This window comes from Chelonia mydas, chromosome 9, assembly GCF_015237465.2.
Source record: "Chelonia mydas isolate rCheMyd1 chromosome 9, rCheMyd1.pri.v2, whole genome shotgun sequence".
Taxonomy (NCBI): domain Eukaryota; kingdom Metazoa; phylum Chordata; order Testudines; family Cheloniidae; genus Chelonia; species Chelonia mydas.
The window spans coordinates 56,046,640-56,063,961 of NC_057855.1; the positions used below are offsets into that span (position 1 = coordinate 56,046,640).

At 46.4% G+C, this 17,322-nt stretch overlaps 1 protein-coding gene and 1 long non-coding RNA gene across 11 annotated transcripts in view; one reads left to right on the forward strand and one right to left on the reverse strand.

The window, feature by feature from the left end:
- Positions 1-11,649, reverse strand: part of LOC122461735 — a 46,879-nt gene extending 35,230 nt beyond the window's left edge. The window contains exon 1 of the long non-coding RNA XR_006283874.1: positions 9,901-11,649. This is a non-coding gene — a long non-coding RNA (uncharacterized LOC122461735). The remainder of the gene's footprint in view (positions 1-9,900) is intronic.
- Positions 1-17,322, forward strand: part of ZNF185 (zinc finger protein 185 with LIM domain) — a 151,410-nt gene extending 134,088 nt beyond the window's left edge. For all 10 annotated transcript variants that reach the window (XM_043522707.1, XM_043522701.1, XM_043522702.1 and 7 more), the window contains 6 exons: positions 11,488-11,589; positions 12,988-13,056; positions 14,606-14,671; positions 15,144-15,246; positions 16,052-16,150; positions 17,021-17,322. In XM_043522707.1, coding sequence (XP_043378642.1) covers positions 11,488-11,589; positions 12,988-13,056; positions 14,606-14,671; positions 15,144-15,246; positions 16,052-16,150 — 439 coding nt within the window. In that variant the 3' untranslated portion in view covers positions 17,021-17,322. The remainder of the gene's footprint in view (positions 1-11,487; positions 11,590-12,987; positions 13,057-14,605; positions 14,672-15,143; positions 15,247-16,051; positions 16,151-17,020) is intronic.

The window sequence follows — 17,322 nt, forward strand, 5'->3', positions numbered from 1 at the left end:
AGTTGCTTACTTGGCAGCAGGGCAATGGAGTTGAAACTGCTGACCAGAGCGGTCAGGATGGGCATTGTGGGACACCTTCTGGAGGCCAATTACAGTGACAAAATTAAGCGTGGTTTCAACACTGGCAATTTGGTGACAAAACTTTTGCGTAAAAAGCCTTCTGACTCTTGTCAAGGTGGCTTTATTATGTTGCTGAAACTGAGGAGTTCCATCACCGAAACTGACTCTGTGTACAGCTCCAATGTTTCGTCACCAAAAGCTGCCTTTCGTGAAAAAACTTGGCAATGTAGATAAAGTCTAAGTACTTCACCTCCTTGAGCAATGGTAGCTCTGTCAACAGGAGAAGCCTTCCTGCCAACATAGCGCTGTCTGCTCTGGGGTTTAGGTTGGTATAACTGTGTCGCTCAGGGGTGTGGATTTCCCCTGAGCGATATAGTTATTCTGATAAAGTCTGTAGTGTAGACCAACCCCATAATTGCTGCTTTCTGAACAATGTTAGCATTATGTCCTATTTCTGTATATTGAAATACCTCTTCTTCTTCGAATGGTTGCACATGTGTATTCCACTCCAATGTGTACATGCCAAGAGCACCAGAGCTGCAGAGTTTTCTGCACCAGTACTCATTGGGGTGGCACACGCATTTTGCATCTCCTTGCATCTCCCGAGGCTATAAAAGGGCTGCTCTGACCCAACCCCCACAGTTCCTTCTCACCGCCTGCGTCAGAGCTCCCTGTGCAGATTACTTCATGGCTTTTATTACTGACTACTCTTCTAGTTTAGCTCTCTATCTTTCCTGGAAATAGTTAGTAGTTAGTTCCTGCTTAGACTTCCTTTCATGTTTTATTTTGTTTTTAGTTATTTAGTAATGTTTTCAGTGCTAGGCACCTGTGGCATGCCGGGCTTTATGCACTGCCCATCAGTAGGGTGTCTATCCCAAATAGTGACACACATCCTTGCCCACATGTGCTGCTTTTTGGGTCTTGGCACATTAAAGCGAGGTGCTGTATCTGCTGTTCTTTCAAGAAAACCAGGCAGGTTTCCAGAGATCTGCACCTCATGGAGTAGACAGTGAGACCAGCCTGGGCCCCAGGCCCCTCAACTGAACATCCTGTTGCCCACACACACAGTCCACTATGGAGGCTACAGTGGTCACTGACAGAACCCTGGACTCCAACCCTTCTTGTATTGGCTAGCAAACAGAGCTGTAAACAGGGGAGTTTGAGTGGGAGTTCTTTTGGAGGAGAGGGTATTTGTGTTTGGTTTTGTATTGGTAGTATTTGTATGTGTAGAGGCTTGTAGGGGCTTTGTGCTGGGAGAGAAACTGAGCCCTGATTAGGGGGCGGGGTTCTCTGACTAGGGGTCCTAAAAGGTAGCAGCCAGTCAGGCAGTGGCACAGACAGCTGCAGCGGCACAGAAGCTAGCAAACAGAGCTGTAAACAGGGGAGCTAAAGTGTGAACCAGCTAAAGGCCCTGACCACTCTGATGCATGGCCCCCATGGGACCCAGCTCCTGTGGGCAAGCAGCTACTTACAGAAGATGATGATGGTCGACGACATAGAGGCATATCTCCTTGCGTTCAAGAGAATGGCCCTGTGGGAGGCCTGGCCGCAAGACCAGTGGGTTAGTATCCATGCTCCTTTTCTGTGTGGGGAGGCCCAGAAGGCGTATTTTGACATGACAACAGAAGCAGCTACAGATTACTCCCAGCTGAAGGCGGAGATCCTGGCGAGGTCTGGTGTGACGACAGCTATAAGGGCCCAGTGGTTCCACGAGTGGAAATACCAGGACAGCAAAGTGCCGAGGTCCTAGCTGTTTGACCTGATCCACCTAGTCCAGCAGTGGCTGCGCCCTGAGACCCATGGCCTGGAGAAAATTGTGGAAATCATAGTTTTGGACAGGTACACGAGACGGACATATAAGGATGGGTCAGTCAAAATGATCCCTCCTCCTATGACGAGCTAGTTGCCCTCGTAGAGAGACACCTAGCGGCCAAAGAACTTTCTTGGACCACCGGGGAAGGAAAGCGCCGGAATAGGAGGCAAGTCTCTATGCCGAGGGCCTGAGTTGCCATAGCCCCGGGTAGAACTATGGAGAGGAGGAAGGAGGCTGAAGAGTGACCGGAGATCGCGGAGGGACTTGGGGACTTGGGGAGAAAGCCTCGGGGGGTGAGGCCCAACAGCCTGAAAAATAGGGGGCTGCCCCGAACAGGGTACAGACGTTATGCATGTGGAGAAATAGGGCATACAGCTCCCCAATGCCCGAACCTAGAAGAGCCCATGCAATGCTACCTGGGTGATCTAGGAGGACCATGCAACCTAATAAATCTAGTAGGGGTTGCGATGGTCCCCCATAGGTATACTAGACCAGTTAAAATGAATGGCATAGAGACCACCGCGTTAGTAGACTTGAAAAGCGCGGTCACGCTGGTCTTGGGAAAACTAGTCGGGCAAGACCAACTATCCCGGGCCAAACGCACAGGAATATCCTGTGTACATGGGGATGTCAATTACTACCCGACCATCCCGGTAAAAATAGAAGTCCTGGGAAACCCCACTAAGGTGATGGTGGGGGTGGTCCCGAAACTCCCATATCCAGTCCTCATAGGGACCCCCCCACACACCCCCAAAGGGGAGACGGAAATAGATCCCCCTGAGTTTGGGCCAATTGGACCCTCGCTGGAGAATTTTGGGCAGGATCAGGCCAATGATCCGATATATAGCAATATTCGCAAAGAAGTAGTTGAGGTGAATGGGGTCCCTGTGGAAGGGAGAACCAAGGGTCCAGGGCCATATTATATGATAAAGAGGGATCTGCTATACAGAGTAGTCTGGGTCCAAGAGCAAGTCATGGAACAGCTCTTAGTACCGTAGAAGCATCAGAGGGGTGTGCTGGATCTAGCTCACAGCCATCTGTTTGGGAGGTATTTAGGAGTAGATAAAACCCTCGACTGAATTCTACAGAGGTTTTTTTGGCCCAGAATTTATGCAGTGGTGAGCCGGGATGGGAAGAACTGGGACTCCTTGCTGCTGTACCTAATGTTTGCTATAAGGGAGGTTCCTCAGACTTCAACTGGGTTTTCTCCATTCGAGCTGGTTATATGCTCGCCACCCCCGTGGCATCCTGGACATTGCCAAAGAGGGTTAGGAAGAACAGCTGAACCCAGGGAGAAGCATCATCAAGCATGTGTTGCAGATAAAAGACAGGATAGCCCAAGTCTCCCCCTTAGTACAGGAACACATGGAGAGGATACAAGGGGCCCAACAGACATACTACAATCGCTGAGCGACAATTCAAAAATTCCAGGTGGGAGATCGGGTAATGGTGCTTGTACCCACAGCGGAGAGCAAGCTTCCGGCCAGGTGGCAGGGGCCGTAGAAGATAATAGAAGCCATTGGAGAGGTTGACTATAAGGTCCAACAGCCTGGTCACCGGAAGCCAGAACAGATTTATCATATAAACCTGTTGAAACCGTGGCAAGACAAAGAAGCTCATGTGGTTACTCTAGGGTCGCCACCACCTAAAAGCAACCGGCACGGCCAAGTGGGAATATCTCCGGAATTGACCCCTGTCCAATGAACTGAAGTGATCAACATGATCAAAAGCAACCAGGACGTATTCTTGGAAAAGCCAGGCAGGACTACCAAGGTTCGCCATCAAATCCTCACAGATCCTGGAGTGAAGGTGAATGTCAAGCTATACCGGATCCCGGAGGCAAAAAGAGAAGAGATCAAGACAGAAGCCAGGAAAATGCTGAAGTTAGGAGTCATTGAAGAGTCTCATAGCCAATGGTCCAGTCCAGTTGTCCTAGTACCTAAGCCCGATGGCAGTATGAGGTTCTGCAACGACTTCCAGAAACTGAATGAAGTGTCCCAATTTGATGTGTACAGTATACCCCAGATAGATGAGCTAATTGACCGATTGAGAAAAGCACGATTTTTGTCCACTCTTGACCTGACCAAGGGTTATTGGAAAATCCCCCTGGACAAAGAGAAGATGGTATCAGTACACTGTCCTCCCTTTTGGTTTACATGGGGCTCCCACAACTTTCCAATGTCTCATGGATAAGCTGTTGCAGCCACATGGCAGGTACGTGGCCGCCTATCTTGTCAACGTCATTATACATAGCCTAGACTGGGAGACACACTTGGAGAAGGTGGAAGCAGTCCTGGACACCCCAAGGAGGGCGGGGCTGACTGCAAATCCCTCCAAATGCGTGACTGGGATAGCAGAAGCCAAATACCTCGGGTATATCATCGGGAGGGGCATGGTGAAGCCCCAGCTGAATAAGTTAGAGGCAATACAAAATTGGCCCTGACCAGACTGGAAGAAACAGGTCAGAGCATTCCCGGGACTAGTTGGATACTATAGGCATTTCATCCCCCATTTTGCTACAGGGCATGCCCGTTAACAGACCTAACAAAAGCCCGTGGCCCAGACATAGTAAGATGGACCAGTGAGGCCAAGGAGGCTTTTGCAGATCTGCAGACCGCCCTCTGCACCTACCAGAGAAGGAGTTTATCTTACAAACCGATGCCTCTGAGGTTGGGTTGGGAGCGGTTCTTTTGCAAATGGTCGGAGAAGAACAACACCCAGTTCTGTTCATCAGTAGGAAACTCCTGCCCAGAGAATGAAAATATGCCGTAGTAGAGAAGGAATGCCAGGCGGTAAAGTGGGCCATTGAAAGCCTAGACTACTATCTACTTGGACGGAGGTTTACCCTCGTCACGGACCATGCCTCTCTGAAGTGGATGCACCAAAACAAAGAAAGAAACGCAAGAGTAACAAGTTTCAGAGTAGCAGCCGTGTTAGTCTGTATTCGCAAAAAGAAAAGGAGTACTTGTGGCACCTTAGAGACTAACCAATTTATTTGAGCATAAGCTTTCGTGAGCTACAGCTCACTTCATCGGATGCATAAAGTGGAAAATGCAGTGAGGATGTACATCTACCAATGTGATATATGCCATCATGTGCAAGCAATGCCCCTCTGCCACGTACATTAGTCAAACTGGACAGTCTCTACGTAAAGGAATAAATGGACACAAATCAGATGTCAAGAATTATAACATTCATAAACCAGTCGGAGAATACTTCAATCTCTCTGGTCACGTGATTACAGATATGAAAGTTGCAATATTACAACAGAAAAACTTCAAAACCAGACTCCAGCGAGAGACTGCTGTATTGGAATTCATTTGCAAATTGGATACAATTAGCTTAGGCTTGAATAGAGACTGGGAGTGGTTAAGTCATTATGCAAGGTAACCTATTTCCCCTTGTTTTTTCCTACCCGCCCCGCCCACTGTTCCTCAGATGTTCTTGTAAAACCCTGGATTTGTGCTGGAAATGGCCCACCTTGATTATCATACACATTGTAAGGAGAGTGATTGCTTTAGATAAGCTATTACCAGCAGGAGAGAGGGGTGGGGGGAGAGAAAACCTTTTGAAGTGATAAACACCCATTTTTTCATGGTCTGTGTGTATAAAACATCCTCACTGCATTTTCCACTTTATGCATCCGATGAAGTGAGCTGTAGCTCACGAAAGCTTATGCTCAGATAAATTGGTTAGTCTCTAAGGTGCCACAAATACTCCTTTTCTTTTTAAGAGTAACAAGGTGGTTCCTGTCGCTACAACCTTTCCACTTCAGAGTAAAACATAGATTCAGAATCAAGCATGGCAATGCTGTTGGCCTCTCGAGGGTGCACTGTTTGCCGACCCAAGTAGCCCAACCATGTAGGGAGGAAAAACAAGCCCAAAACACTGGCTGAGAGAAGGACAGACTGCCCCTGTGCAGCCAAGAGGGACTGTTTTACCCCAAGCCCATCTCACCAAGGCTAAAAACAGTGCAGGCTGGTGAGACCGAGAAGATGCCTTGCCACAGCAGCTACTTACCACTCTTTACATAGTCTGGTTTGACCCCTCTTTCTCAGTGCACTGAGCTGACCCCTGACTGGTTCAGATACAAGTGCTGAAGGCATTCATAGGCATTTTCCTCCTTTACCAGGATTGCTCCAGATTACAAAGAGAGAACTTTGAGTAGCAGAGAGATGAGTCAGGAGAGTCCTCGAGCCAGGAGGCACAAGGAGCCTGACCTAAACTCAGCAAAGTAAGGAGTCGGTGGGATCAACCATTTGCTTGTTATCTTGGATGGATCTTGGCTTTTCATCCCTGTTGTTTCCATGAATTGATACATACCCTCGATGAAATCCTGACCCCACCAGTGTCAATGGCAAAATTCCCTCTGTATGATTGTATACATCTATTAATAATGACAAGAGAACTAGGATTTCACTTCCTGAATGTGCTTGATCATGTTTAATTCCTTGGAAACGGGTTGATCAGAGCATCACTAATAGCACTACTGAATTTTGCATCCACGTACTGTGTTGGGAAGTTCAGCTCTAGGATTGTGGGAGTAAATGTAGACTATGACTCTTTATGGGTTAATTGTTGCAAAGTTAAGCATAGCAAATAAATTTATTCTCTGGGGGACTTTACAGGCTGCAGTGACTCTAATATTTAACAGGTCCAACTCCCACTCTAGACAGAGTACTTTCAGCATGATAGAGACCTGTCATGTGATGCCTTCATATCTGAACTGCCAGCAATATAACATCAGCATGTCACAGCTCAGTCAGAGGATCCCATCATATCTGGACAACCAAGTTTACAACACCAGAAGGAAAGGGAGTTAGGAATGGTCATGGAAAGACCTTGGAGATACCTAGACTAAGCTGCTGTGTGGCTAGGGGTCTGAAAGCAAAGTTGAGTCTTATGCCCAGGCCCAGGCATCCTGTAGACTGTGGTCTGTAATTGGAGAACAAGCTATGGGAGCCTGTTTTGTACCGATTGGCAGCAGTAACATGTGGAGTAGTGTTACCAGACATCACAGAATGCAGCAAGGTTCAGACATTGGACTGGGACTTGAGAGATGTGGGCTCATTTAGTTGCCGACGTAGCTCTATTGGATCAGTGTTACACTGAAGGTTGAAAGGTCCCTGGTTCAATCCCTAGCTTTATCATGCTGGGGTGTTTTCTGGGAGTGTAGCTGTGCCCTTAGCCAACAAGAGTCTCTGATCTCCAGCTCCTCAGCAAAAGAAGAGAGTGTGAGGTTCTGCATTGAGGTGGCCAGCCTGACCTTTTTTTCATCTTGGCAGGGAGTTAGACTAGATGACCCTTGCAGTCCCTTCTAACCCTATGATTCATGACTTTATCTCATTGCGTTTCTGTGTCCTTCGGCAAATCATCTCATCTCTCTGTGCCTCACCTCCTGATCTATAAAATGGGCATAAAAATACTTCATTTCTCCAATGGAGTTCAAGACAGGTCAATTTCCAGGCTGCTGTGCAAGAGATGCCTCAACATAGTAATCAAGCATTAGTGTTAGCTCTTGCAGGAACTGGTTGCATGGCCTTCGAACCCCAAATCATAGAATCATAGAATATCAGGGTTGGAAGGGACCTCAGGAGGTCATCTAGTCCAACCCCTGCTCAAAGCAGGACCGATCCCCAATTAAATCATCCCAGCCAGGGCTTTGTCAAGCCTGACCTTAAAAACTTCTAAGGAAGGAGATTCCACCACCTCCCTAGGTAACGCATTCCAGTGTTTCACCACCCTCCTGGTGAAAAAGTTTTTCCTAATAGCCAACCTAAATCTCCCCCACTGCAACTTGAGACCATTACTCCTTGTTCTGTTATCTGCTACCACTGAGAACAGTCTAGAGCCATCCTCTTTGGAACCCCCTTTCAGGTAGTTGAAAGCAGCTATCAAATCCCGCCTCATTCTTCTCTTCCGTAGACTAAACATCCCCAGTTCCCTCAGCCTCTCCTTATAAGTCATGTGTTCCAGTCCCCTAATCATTTTTGTTGCACTCTGCTGGACTCTTTCCAATTTTTCCACATCCTTCTTGTAGTGTGGGGCCCAAAACTGGACACAGTACTCCAGATGAGGCCTCACCAGTGTCGAATAGAGGGGAATGATCACGTCCCTCGTCTGCTAGCAATGCCCCTACTTATACATCCCAAAATGCCATTGGCCTTCTTGGCAACAAGGGCACACCGTTGACTCATATCCAGCTTCTCGTCCACTGTAACCCCTAGGTCCTTTTCTGCAGAACTGCTGCCTAGCCATTCGGTCCCTAGTCTGTAGCGGTGCATTGGATTCTTCTGTCCTAACTGCAGGACTCTGCACTTGTCCTTGTTGAACCTCATCAGATTTCTTTTGGCCCAATCCTCCAATTTGTCTAGGTCCCTCTGTATCCTATCCCTACCCTCCAGCGTATCTACCTCTCCTCGCAGTTTAGTGTCATCTGCAAACTTGCTGAGGGTGCAATCCACACCATCCTCCAGATCATTTATGAAGATATTGAACAAAACCGGCCCCAGGACCGACCCTTGGGCACTCCACTTGATACCGGCTGCCAACTAGACATGGAGCCATTGATCACTACCCGTTGAGCCTGACAATCTAGCCAGCTTTCTATCCACCTTATAGTCCATTCATCCAGCCCATACTTCTTTAACTTGCTGGCAAGAATACTGTGGGAGAAAGAATACTGTGTCAAAAGCTTTGCTAAAGTCAAGGAACAACACGTCCACTGCTTTCCCCTCATCCACAGAACCAGTTATCTCATCATAGAAGGCCATTAGATTAGTCAGGCATGACTTGCCCTTGTGAATCCATGCTGACTGTTCCTGGTCACTTTCCTCTCCTCTAAGTGCTTCAGAATTGATTCCTTGAGGGCCTGCTCCATGATTTTTCCAGGGACTGAGGTCAGGCTGACTGGCCTGTAGTTCCCAGGATCCTCCTTCTTCCCTTTTTTAAAGATGGGCACTATATTAGCCTTTTTCCAGTCATCCAGGACTTCCCCTGATTGCCATGAGTGATTGCTTGAATGATTTGCTGCATTGCAGAACTTGGGTGTGTGAAGCAGGGAAGGGCAGAAAAGGAGCTAAAATATCTCCACTGAGCCAAAATATTTGGAATTAACTGACACCTGAATTGCTACATGTCATGTCCAGGAGCTGTTATTGGGCTTTCTTGCTTCCTTAACAGATCTGTCCCAGGTTATGAAGGGAGAAGTAGCCCAGGGACATCAGATATGAGAGCCAGAGGGCACAATGAATTCGACTCCAATATGGGAAAGTAAGGAGCCAGCAGGATGAAACCCTTATTTGTGAGGCCACATAGTGTGCTATCACTTGGTTCATTCAATACCTTGAGCATAGTGGGCCTGTTCCTATTGAACCCCTGGCAGAAGTCATGGCCAGGGCATTGCTGTTAGCTGGATTATGTTTTAAATCAGTGTGTTTTGAGGATTTCAATTTCAGTGTTGGGGGCATGGGGATGAGGAAGTATAATGAGTATTCAGAATGTTTGTGGATTCTTCATCACACATTAACGTTCATTCTCTGAGGCTTTATTGATTCTTTATAACAGTGTAGGTACACCCTGTCATGGGGTGTCAGGTCCCATCTGGTCCAAAGAAAGGGAAAGGATGTAGCCAACAGTCAGTTAGGTCCTATGCTGGTGATCCTGACTATAATACAAGGTAGTACATCCTAGTGGCTGGAGTCAATAAAGGTACCCTTCCTCATGGGGCTATGTGGCCAAATGACCAGAGTCAATAGAATAGCCCACCTCTGTGGGGTTGTGCGGCCTATTGGCAGGAGTCAATAAAGCTGCCCATGTCCGTGGGCCTGTGTTGGCCTGTTGGGGAAGTGGGGTGCCATCTAGGGGTGTGTGGCACCCGGGATGGGGACTCAGGCCCTCCGTGCTTCTCCGAGTCCCAACCCAGGGCCGCTCGCCACTGAGTCAGCAGGGATCCCTCCGAAACACACTGACCTGTTCCCTGGTTCTCCAACCAGAGCAATGTCTAAGTGCCCTGGGCTGTGTCCTACCCTGTCTTCCTTGGTGTTGGTTCACTGTTCCCCTGGGTCTCTGGGGTCCTTGGCCAATGCAGCTGCTGATGGCTCGGTCCCTTCTTTGGGTTCTGCAGGCAGCCTGGAATCTGTCTGGGGCTTGGTGCATCTTGGATCTGTAGCTGGGGCATGTAGCAGCTCCAGAGACAGAGCCTGCAATCTGTATCCTTTCCCTTCAGCAGCCTGCTGAAGCAGAGGGGCGTGTCCTCCTCGGCCTGCAATGCACAGTTAATCTCTGTGGGCCAGTGCAGGGGAGGTACACCCTGTCACAAACAGGTACTACTCCCATTCTAGAGACTATTGTATTGTAACTATGTCACAGGGAAGTCACAGCATGCATGGACAGCACAGAGTATAACACCAGAAAGTAAAGGGATGGGGCTGGTGATGGCCATGGGAAAAGCCTGCAGTCAGGGGCTTTGGGATGGGAGCCAGGAAGCAGAGTTGAGATCTTTAACCTCCAGTTCAAGGCAGAGAGATGTCATGAAGGTGATGTGATCGCTCACTCTCTGAAAAATGATTGCAGTTACAAGAACCACTTGTACCCACTGGGATGCACAGGACTGTCTTTAATCTGGATTAGTTGTTCCCAGCAGATGCTACACAGGATGGGTCTGTGGTATGTCCTCATCTACACAATGCTTGATGGAGATTCTTTGCCATTCCATTTGTGGACTTCCCATATGCAGTGCAAACCCCACTGTACACTAGCTCCAGAAAGCCAGTGATCAGTCAGATTGGCTCCAGAAATGCCACTGGCCTGTTGAAGATGGCAGTTCATATATTGGGTGGATTTTTCTACAGTACTTTACAGCATTTAAGCCCATACAAGCACAGCATGACACTCTGTAGGGTGCATGACCTGCAGGCTGTGAGTATTGGGTCTGTAGTTTACACCCAGAAGGGACTTCATATAGGTATGAACATCAGGCATGGAATTCCTAGATATCCTGGAGCCACAAGATTTTACTCTAGGCAGGATGAACTCTGCCCTTTATCCTTCTAAGGCAGATTAGTTATGTTTCATACAGGTTGCTAGGCATGGCTATTTCTGGTGACATCTTAACAACCACAGTCCACTCTACTCTCTATGGGCACTTACGGTCCCACTGCATTTTTTTTCTAAAGCTAAAAGTTTGTGCCAAGGACCTGGCCAGGTAGTTTCTCTCCCTCTCCTGTTGTACAGTGTTGTGTGCTGGTTGTCCACTTGGCCATGGCTCTGCCATCACAGAGATAGCTACATGATTCTGTATGACACTTTGGTCTTTTGAAGTTCTTAGTTGACCCTCCCTTCACTGTGCTGCCTCAGGATTAATCATCTGAGAAGCTACTCCTCTCTCTAAGATGTTGTGTGTGTCAGGCGTGGGAAGGGACAGGAGCCTATGTTACCTGTGTCAAAATATAAATCGGGATGCTATTTCATGCAACTGAGGGACTTAATATTGTCCCACACCTTTGAAACAATGTCATTGTGTTCTTGCTTTTCCATTCTCCCATAGCACACAGACCTGACACCTGTTGCAATTCAGGTTCCAGGTGTTTGTAGCCTTTTCCCTCTCTTGGCAGGCTTCCCTCAGCTTCAAGTGAGAGGATCTCCATGTCTACTGCCAGCTTTCAGTACCACAGCCCATCAGCCATGGGACACAAGTCCAACCCCAGCACTGCAAGGTAAAGAGTGGAGAAGACTTACCCTGTGTTTGTTATCCTGAGCACTTCTCTTCTCATGCACAGATCCTCACAGAGAGCCAAATCCTGTCCTTGATGCATGTGAATGGCTCCTATTGCAGTGAAATGGGAGCCCTGTAAGCATACACTGTGCTTAGATACTGTGGTAATAGCCACCTTAGAGATAGAAGATAAAGCTAGAATTTGGCCCACTGAGTAGACTTCACCTATTCTGTTTCATGTGGCTGATAAATACTTTATGAGCTCTGAAATATGGAATGACCTAATGAAGTGATGCAACTTGCAAACCTTCCTGCCCTGCTCACTCAGCCCCAGATTGGAAAGCTCTGATTCCATTTGGGTCACAGGCCGGTCTATCAAGCTGGACTCACTTTTGAGGAGGGGTGATTCTGTAAAGGCATAGCATCCTGTAGGCAAGGCCAAAATACAGCCACAGAGGCCAATGTAGCATATAGGCACCTGTAGCTTTATTATAGAAGGTTGGCCTGCAGGACCACAGTGCTCTAGTCGGATAAACTTGGCCAAGCCAGGGTATTGCATGATGGCACTTGTAGTCTCCACAGGTTGCACCTTAAAGCTGAAATCGGTCCATTTAATGCAAATTATCTGCAGCTTTCAAGCTCCTGCTAAGATGCCAATGTGGGCGTCTGTTGGCTAGTGTTGGAGTGCCCCTGGCATAGTGCCACACTGTTTATGACAACTATCACTATGCAAGCAGAGAGTGCTCATCTGAGATGCTGGTTCTGGAAGAGTCTATGCAAAAGGAAAAGGCTCTGTTTTTCTTTCCTTAGCTGGAACACAGCTTAATTTGATCACATAAAAAGAAAGGATTAGTCGTAGCCCAAAGGCAGCCATGAAAATGAACCATGGAGAAAGATGGGTTGCTTGAACTCCGTCTCTAATTAGCTCATTCTCACAGGCTCTGGGAGTATGCTGGCAGGAATGATGTCTTGTGTAGGATCTGTGACAGAGGTACAGACCCACAGGGGGCAGGTCACTTTGAAGAGAGCATACGAAGTGTGGGGATGGACAAGTGCAAGGAGGTTCAGTTTCCTGATCTGCAAGAAAAACAACACAAAGGATAACCATCAATTAGCAATGACAATAATTCGAAATATCATAAAGTAGTAGGTTTTTAATGTTAAAGGACAGAGAGAGCAAGAGATAGCTAATGGCTATTAAGTCCTGAGATTGTTGGAAATGGCCAAACTGAATGTAAATTGAGATTTAGTGATAATCTAATAGCACCTGCATCCCACCTTCCTCCTTGCCATGCACACGCATGTGCACACGCACACGCACATTGTCTCTCTCACACTTCCATTCGTTCTTGACTCCTCTGATGTGAATGTTTCTGTTACTGTCTCCATCCTTCTCTAGCAAAGGGATCCTCTTTGTGAAGGAGTACGTGAACAGCCGTGAGTTATCTCCCACTCCACACTACAGCAGGTATGGGCAGTCCATGGCTCACTCCACAGTGGAGATGCAGAACTCCATCTGTTGGGTTAGGGCAGTGAAACAGTCACACTGAAATTCCAAAATCTCAGTGTTTGATGCTGTTGGGCTTCATTGCATATTTGCAAAAGTGGTTGGATTTGGTGTGAAAACAGATTTGTAGTAGGTTTTCTGTCAAAAATAGGACCATTTTTGATTGAAAATTATCTATTTTCAAGCAAAAACTCACAATGTGTTTTAAATTTTGTTTAAAGTCAGTGAAGTTATTCCAGATTCTCTTAGTATAACTGAGAGCAGTATTTGGCTCTCTTTGCTTTCTATTTATGCTCACCTGGTAAACATTAACATCCTGTTAAAATGCATGCTTGTTGTATTTTTATCCTCACGCAGTACAGCACTAGAGTTTATAACCTGCTGGCCACAGCAGTGTTACCATTGTCAGCTTCTAGCTATTCTGGTCTCAAAAGCAGACCTCAGTGACTTAGAGATGTGCTTTTATATTTGGAATATCAGCATTCGCTCGGGTACCCATAGTGTTTCTAACACAAATGTCTTTAAGAAAGTAAACAAACATGAAGCTCACTGGGGTAGGGATTGTGATTTTTATTTGTCTATGGAGTGCCTACCACATTGGGTAGGTATTGGGAGTTATACTATAATCAATATTAATGATATCCTAAAATGTTAATAGACTACCTTGTGTGAAATTATGGCCCCACTGCAATCAATGGAAGTTTTTTCAGACTTCAGTGGAGCCAGAATTTCACCCCAATCTGTCCAGTGGCCAACGTAAAACGAGTTAGTGGTCTCAGGATATGTGGTCTCAGGATATGTCTAGCTTGTACACAACAAAAGCTGTGCACAAGCTAGCCTGTTTGAACTAAGCTGAATCCAATTAGTGTGGGTAACAATAGCAGTGAAGGCAGCACAGCTTGGGCTTCAGACTGCGTAGTATGGGCTTGGCATAGATGCTAGCGCTTGCCCATTCTGAAGCCCGCACTACGCTCTCTTCAGTTATCGTCCTAGTTGGATTCAAGCTAGCTGGGTAAGCCAGCCTGTACACAGCTTTTGCTGTATACATACCCTCCGCACAGTTTACAAAACCGTATACCTTGGTTAGCACCCTCGTTAGCATACTTAGCAGAAAGGCCAGGCACTGGGTGGGCCATAGAGCCTAAACTACTCTGTCTGATCATCAGAGTGGTCCCTCTGGGCTGAGAGTGAGGCACATTGGCACCAGAGCAGGGAAAGCTTCTGCTCTGCTGCCCCTCATGCAGTACATGCCCGTATGGGAAAGTTCAGTCTGCAGTTCAGTCTGCAGTGCAACTTTGCTGCCTTTCACCAGCACAGCACTCACTTTTAAGAAAATGTCTGTTGATATTTAATTGACAAGGGACGACCCTCTTGTCAGTGACAAGGCAGCTGGGAAGTTGCTCAGCAGCACTGTGACCCAATTAGAATTTTTGGATGCTCTGCACTGATGATTGATGTTTCCGCTCCTACATGTGACTGTCAAGTAATGATCTCTCTCTCTCTTCTCCAGTGACAGCTTGATTGATTTGTCTGACATAGAGAGAGCAAGCTACCTGCACAGCAGTGCCTCCCAGAGGTAGGAAGATTCATTGCAGTGGGGTGATTTCAAGGGGATGTTATAAAGAAACATTCTTTGAGGCTTTACTGTATATGGTCTTTTATATCATATTTGGGTGTTCAGTAAAATAATGTCCTTTTCTTTGGCTTCCTTGTAAGGAAGGTTAGAACTGTCCAAGGAGAATAAAGAGCATCAGCCACAGAGTTACTGGGGATGGTATTAAAACAGTGCTTCCTGCTGCCATGCTGCTTTGGGGTAATAACAGAGGAATCTTTTCCCTTGAACTCTGGCAATCCTGCTACACCACAGATGTGTCTGTATTGGCTCTTGGCACAGCCAAGACATATGGATGGATGTCCACTTTTGTATTGCATGGTAGTGCTGATTAACACCTAAGATTGCCTTTGCTCCTAGTCAGGGACAGGAACTCTTTGTGTTATTGAGGTGTGGTGATGTTGTGATTCGAGTCCTTTCCTCTCCAACCCCACAGGTCATGTGAAGGAGTCTGCACTTACTGTGGCCGTGAGATCCGAGACTGCCCTAAGATAATGATAGAACATCTCAATGTTTACTGCCATGAATACTGCTTTAGGGTAAGGGACATTATTACTAAAGGTCATTCTCTACTTGTTAGTATGTAATGGAACTGGAGGGGACTCATGGCTGGGAAAGTGATCATAAGGCAATATTTGTTCAAACTTTCAGATTAAAAGCAGATTAAAAGAGATTTGGGTCCATCTTGGAGTAGGAAGTCATGTGGCCACAGATTTTGAAAGTGCCCACAGAAATTATCTTGGGCCACTGTATAAACTAATTATTGAGCTAGAAGATCTCATTGTTGATTGAACTGATTTTATAATCCAATGAAATTAAATAGCAAATTGATTATACAAACAGTGATTGTCAGGCATTGGATGGCTCAGAGGGTTTGTAATAGTAGATCACTATTTCATATCCAATAGTGACTGGAACTTGTTGCTATCTGGTAGGTATCTGCTATCTGAATTTAGTTGGTGGCCTTAATTCACAGTTGACTATTGTCTGCATTAAAATGTCAACCACACAATTAGCATCCCAATCAGAGAGGCCAAGTTTGGGATGTGTTATGGAGACTGACATTCCCTCTCTTCCTGAAGTTGATGTACATTCCTCAAGGTTGATGTACATTGAGGTGGTGAGGTGTATATGGGGAGCTTGCTGTGATATGGCTTGTGCTGTATCTGTTCTTTACAGAAGCAGAGGTTTTTAGACCTCAGGGCCATTAATCCAGCACCTTTCACCAGCTTTAAGTTCACTTAAAAAATAAAGAGGTTGCCACGCATTTCTCAATCCTCTTCCTATATATGCTTCTAAATAGGGCTCTGGTAACCATCCAACCCCCTGTTTTTGTTTCCACAGTGTGGGATTTGCCATAAGGCAATGGGAGACCTCCTGGATAAAATATTCATTCATCGTGACATTGTCCACTGTGACCAGTGCTATGAGAAGCTCTTCTAGGTGAGTGCCACTTTTTCCAGGGTTAGCATGATTGGATGGACACTAGCTCATGGAGAGCATAAAGAATGATGAACACTAACACTGGCAGTTATTGGGTGGCCAACAATTCTGTGCATCTCATCTGCACAAAAATCTTCCTGTGTACCCACAATGGAAGGCACTGAGCCCTAACCATTACATTGTTACGCCAAATCCCTGATCTACAGAAATGTATTGCTAGTCCAGAGGAGCATTTCCTGGGCATACTCTCTAGTAACGAAGAAATCTTGATCTCAGTTGGTCAAATCAAGCAGAAACCTGGCTTGATTAGTGAATGAAGTCGCAGTTACACATGGGTAGTATCTTCTTCAGTATCAGCTGGATACAACATTTCTCCTCATTTCCTGTACTACCCTGTGGTGTAGTGTTACTGTGCACTGTTAAACAGTTGCCACATTCCAGCCTAGACGTGGCAGCATTGCAGTAGTGGGTGAAGTGATTCCCGCTTCTGAAGATTTTGCAGGTCAAAAGCAGTATGAAAAGTCTAAATCTAAGATACTGTACTATATTTTTTGCCAACCCAAAAGGAACTAGATTTATTTTTTAATTTTCTTTTATTTGGTAGCTAGCTTGAAATAAAAGGCACAAACATAAGATAAAATGAGTGGCCTCAGCCATTGCAATGAGATCAGAAATGGTTCTCTCTCTCTGATGATATATACACATGCTTCACGGTACACGACTGCTTTATTTTCACTTTTGATTAGATAAGACTAGCTAAGCTTTTGCATCCCACTCCTTCTATGCTTGTATCTGCTCCAGTGGCCTCTGTAATGCCATTTTCGGTGTAGCACCCAGTTCTTGCACTCAGCTTCTCCTTTTTGCTTTTAGATCTTGAAGAACTGAAGGAGCCAGCCAGTTGGAAGACTTCAGCAGTGTACATGGGAATGTATCCAGCAGTGCCTGACTGGCTAAGATACCAAATCTCCTGCTCCCCCTTTCCTGGAGTTATTTCCCTCTCACCATCTCATCACAATGAATGAGTTTAACATCCATTAGTTTATTAGTCAAGGATCTACAACCTATCCTGAAGGACGATCCCTCGCTCTCACAGACCTTGGGAGACAGGCCAGTCCACACTTACAGACAGCCCCCCAACTTGAAGCAAATACTCACCAGCAACTACACACCAC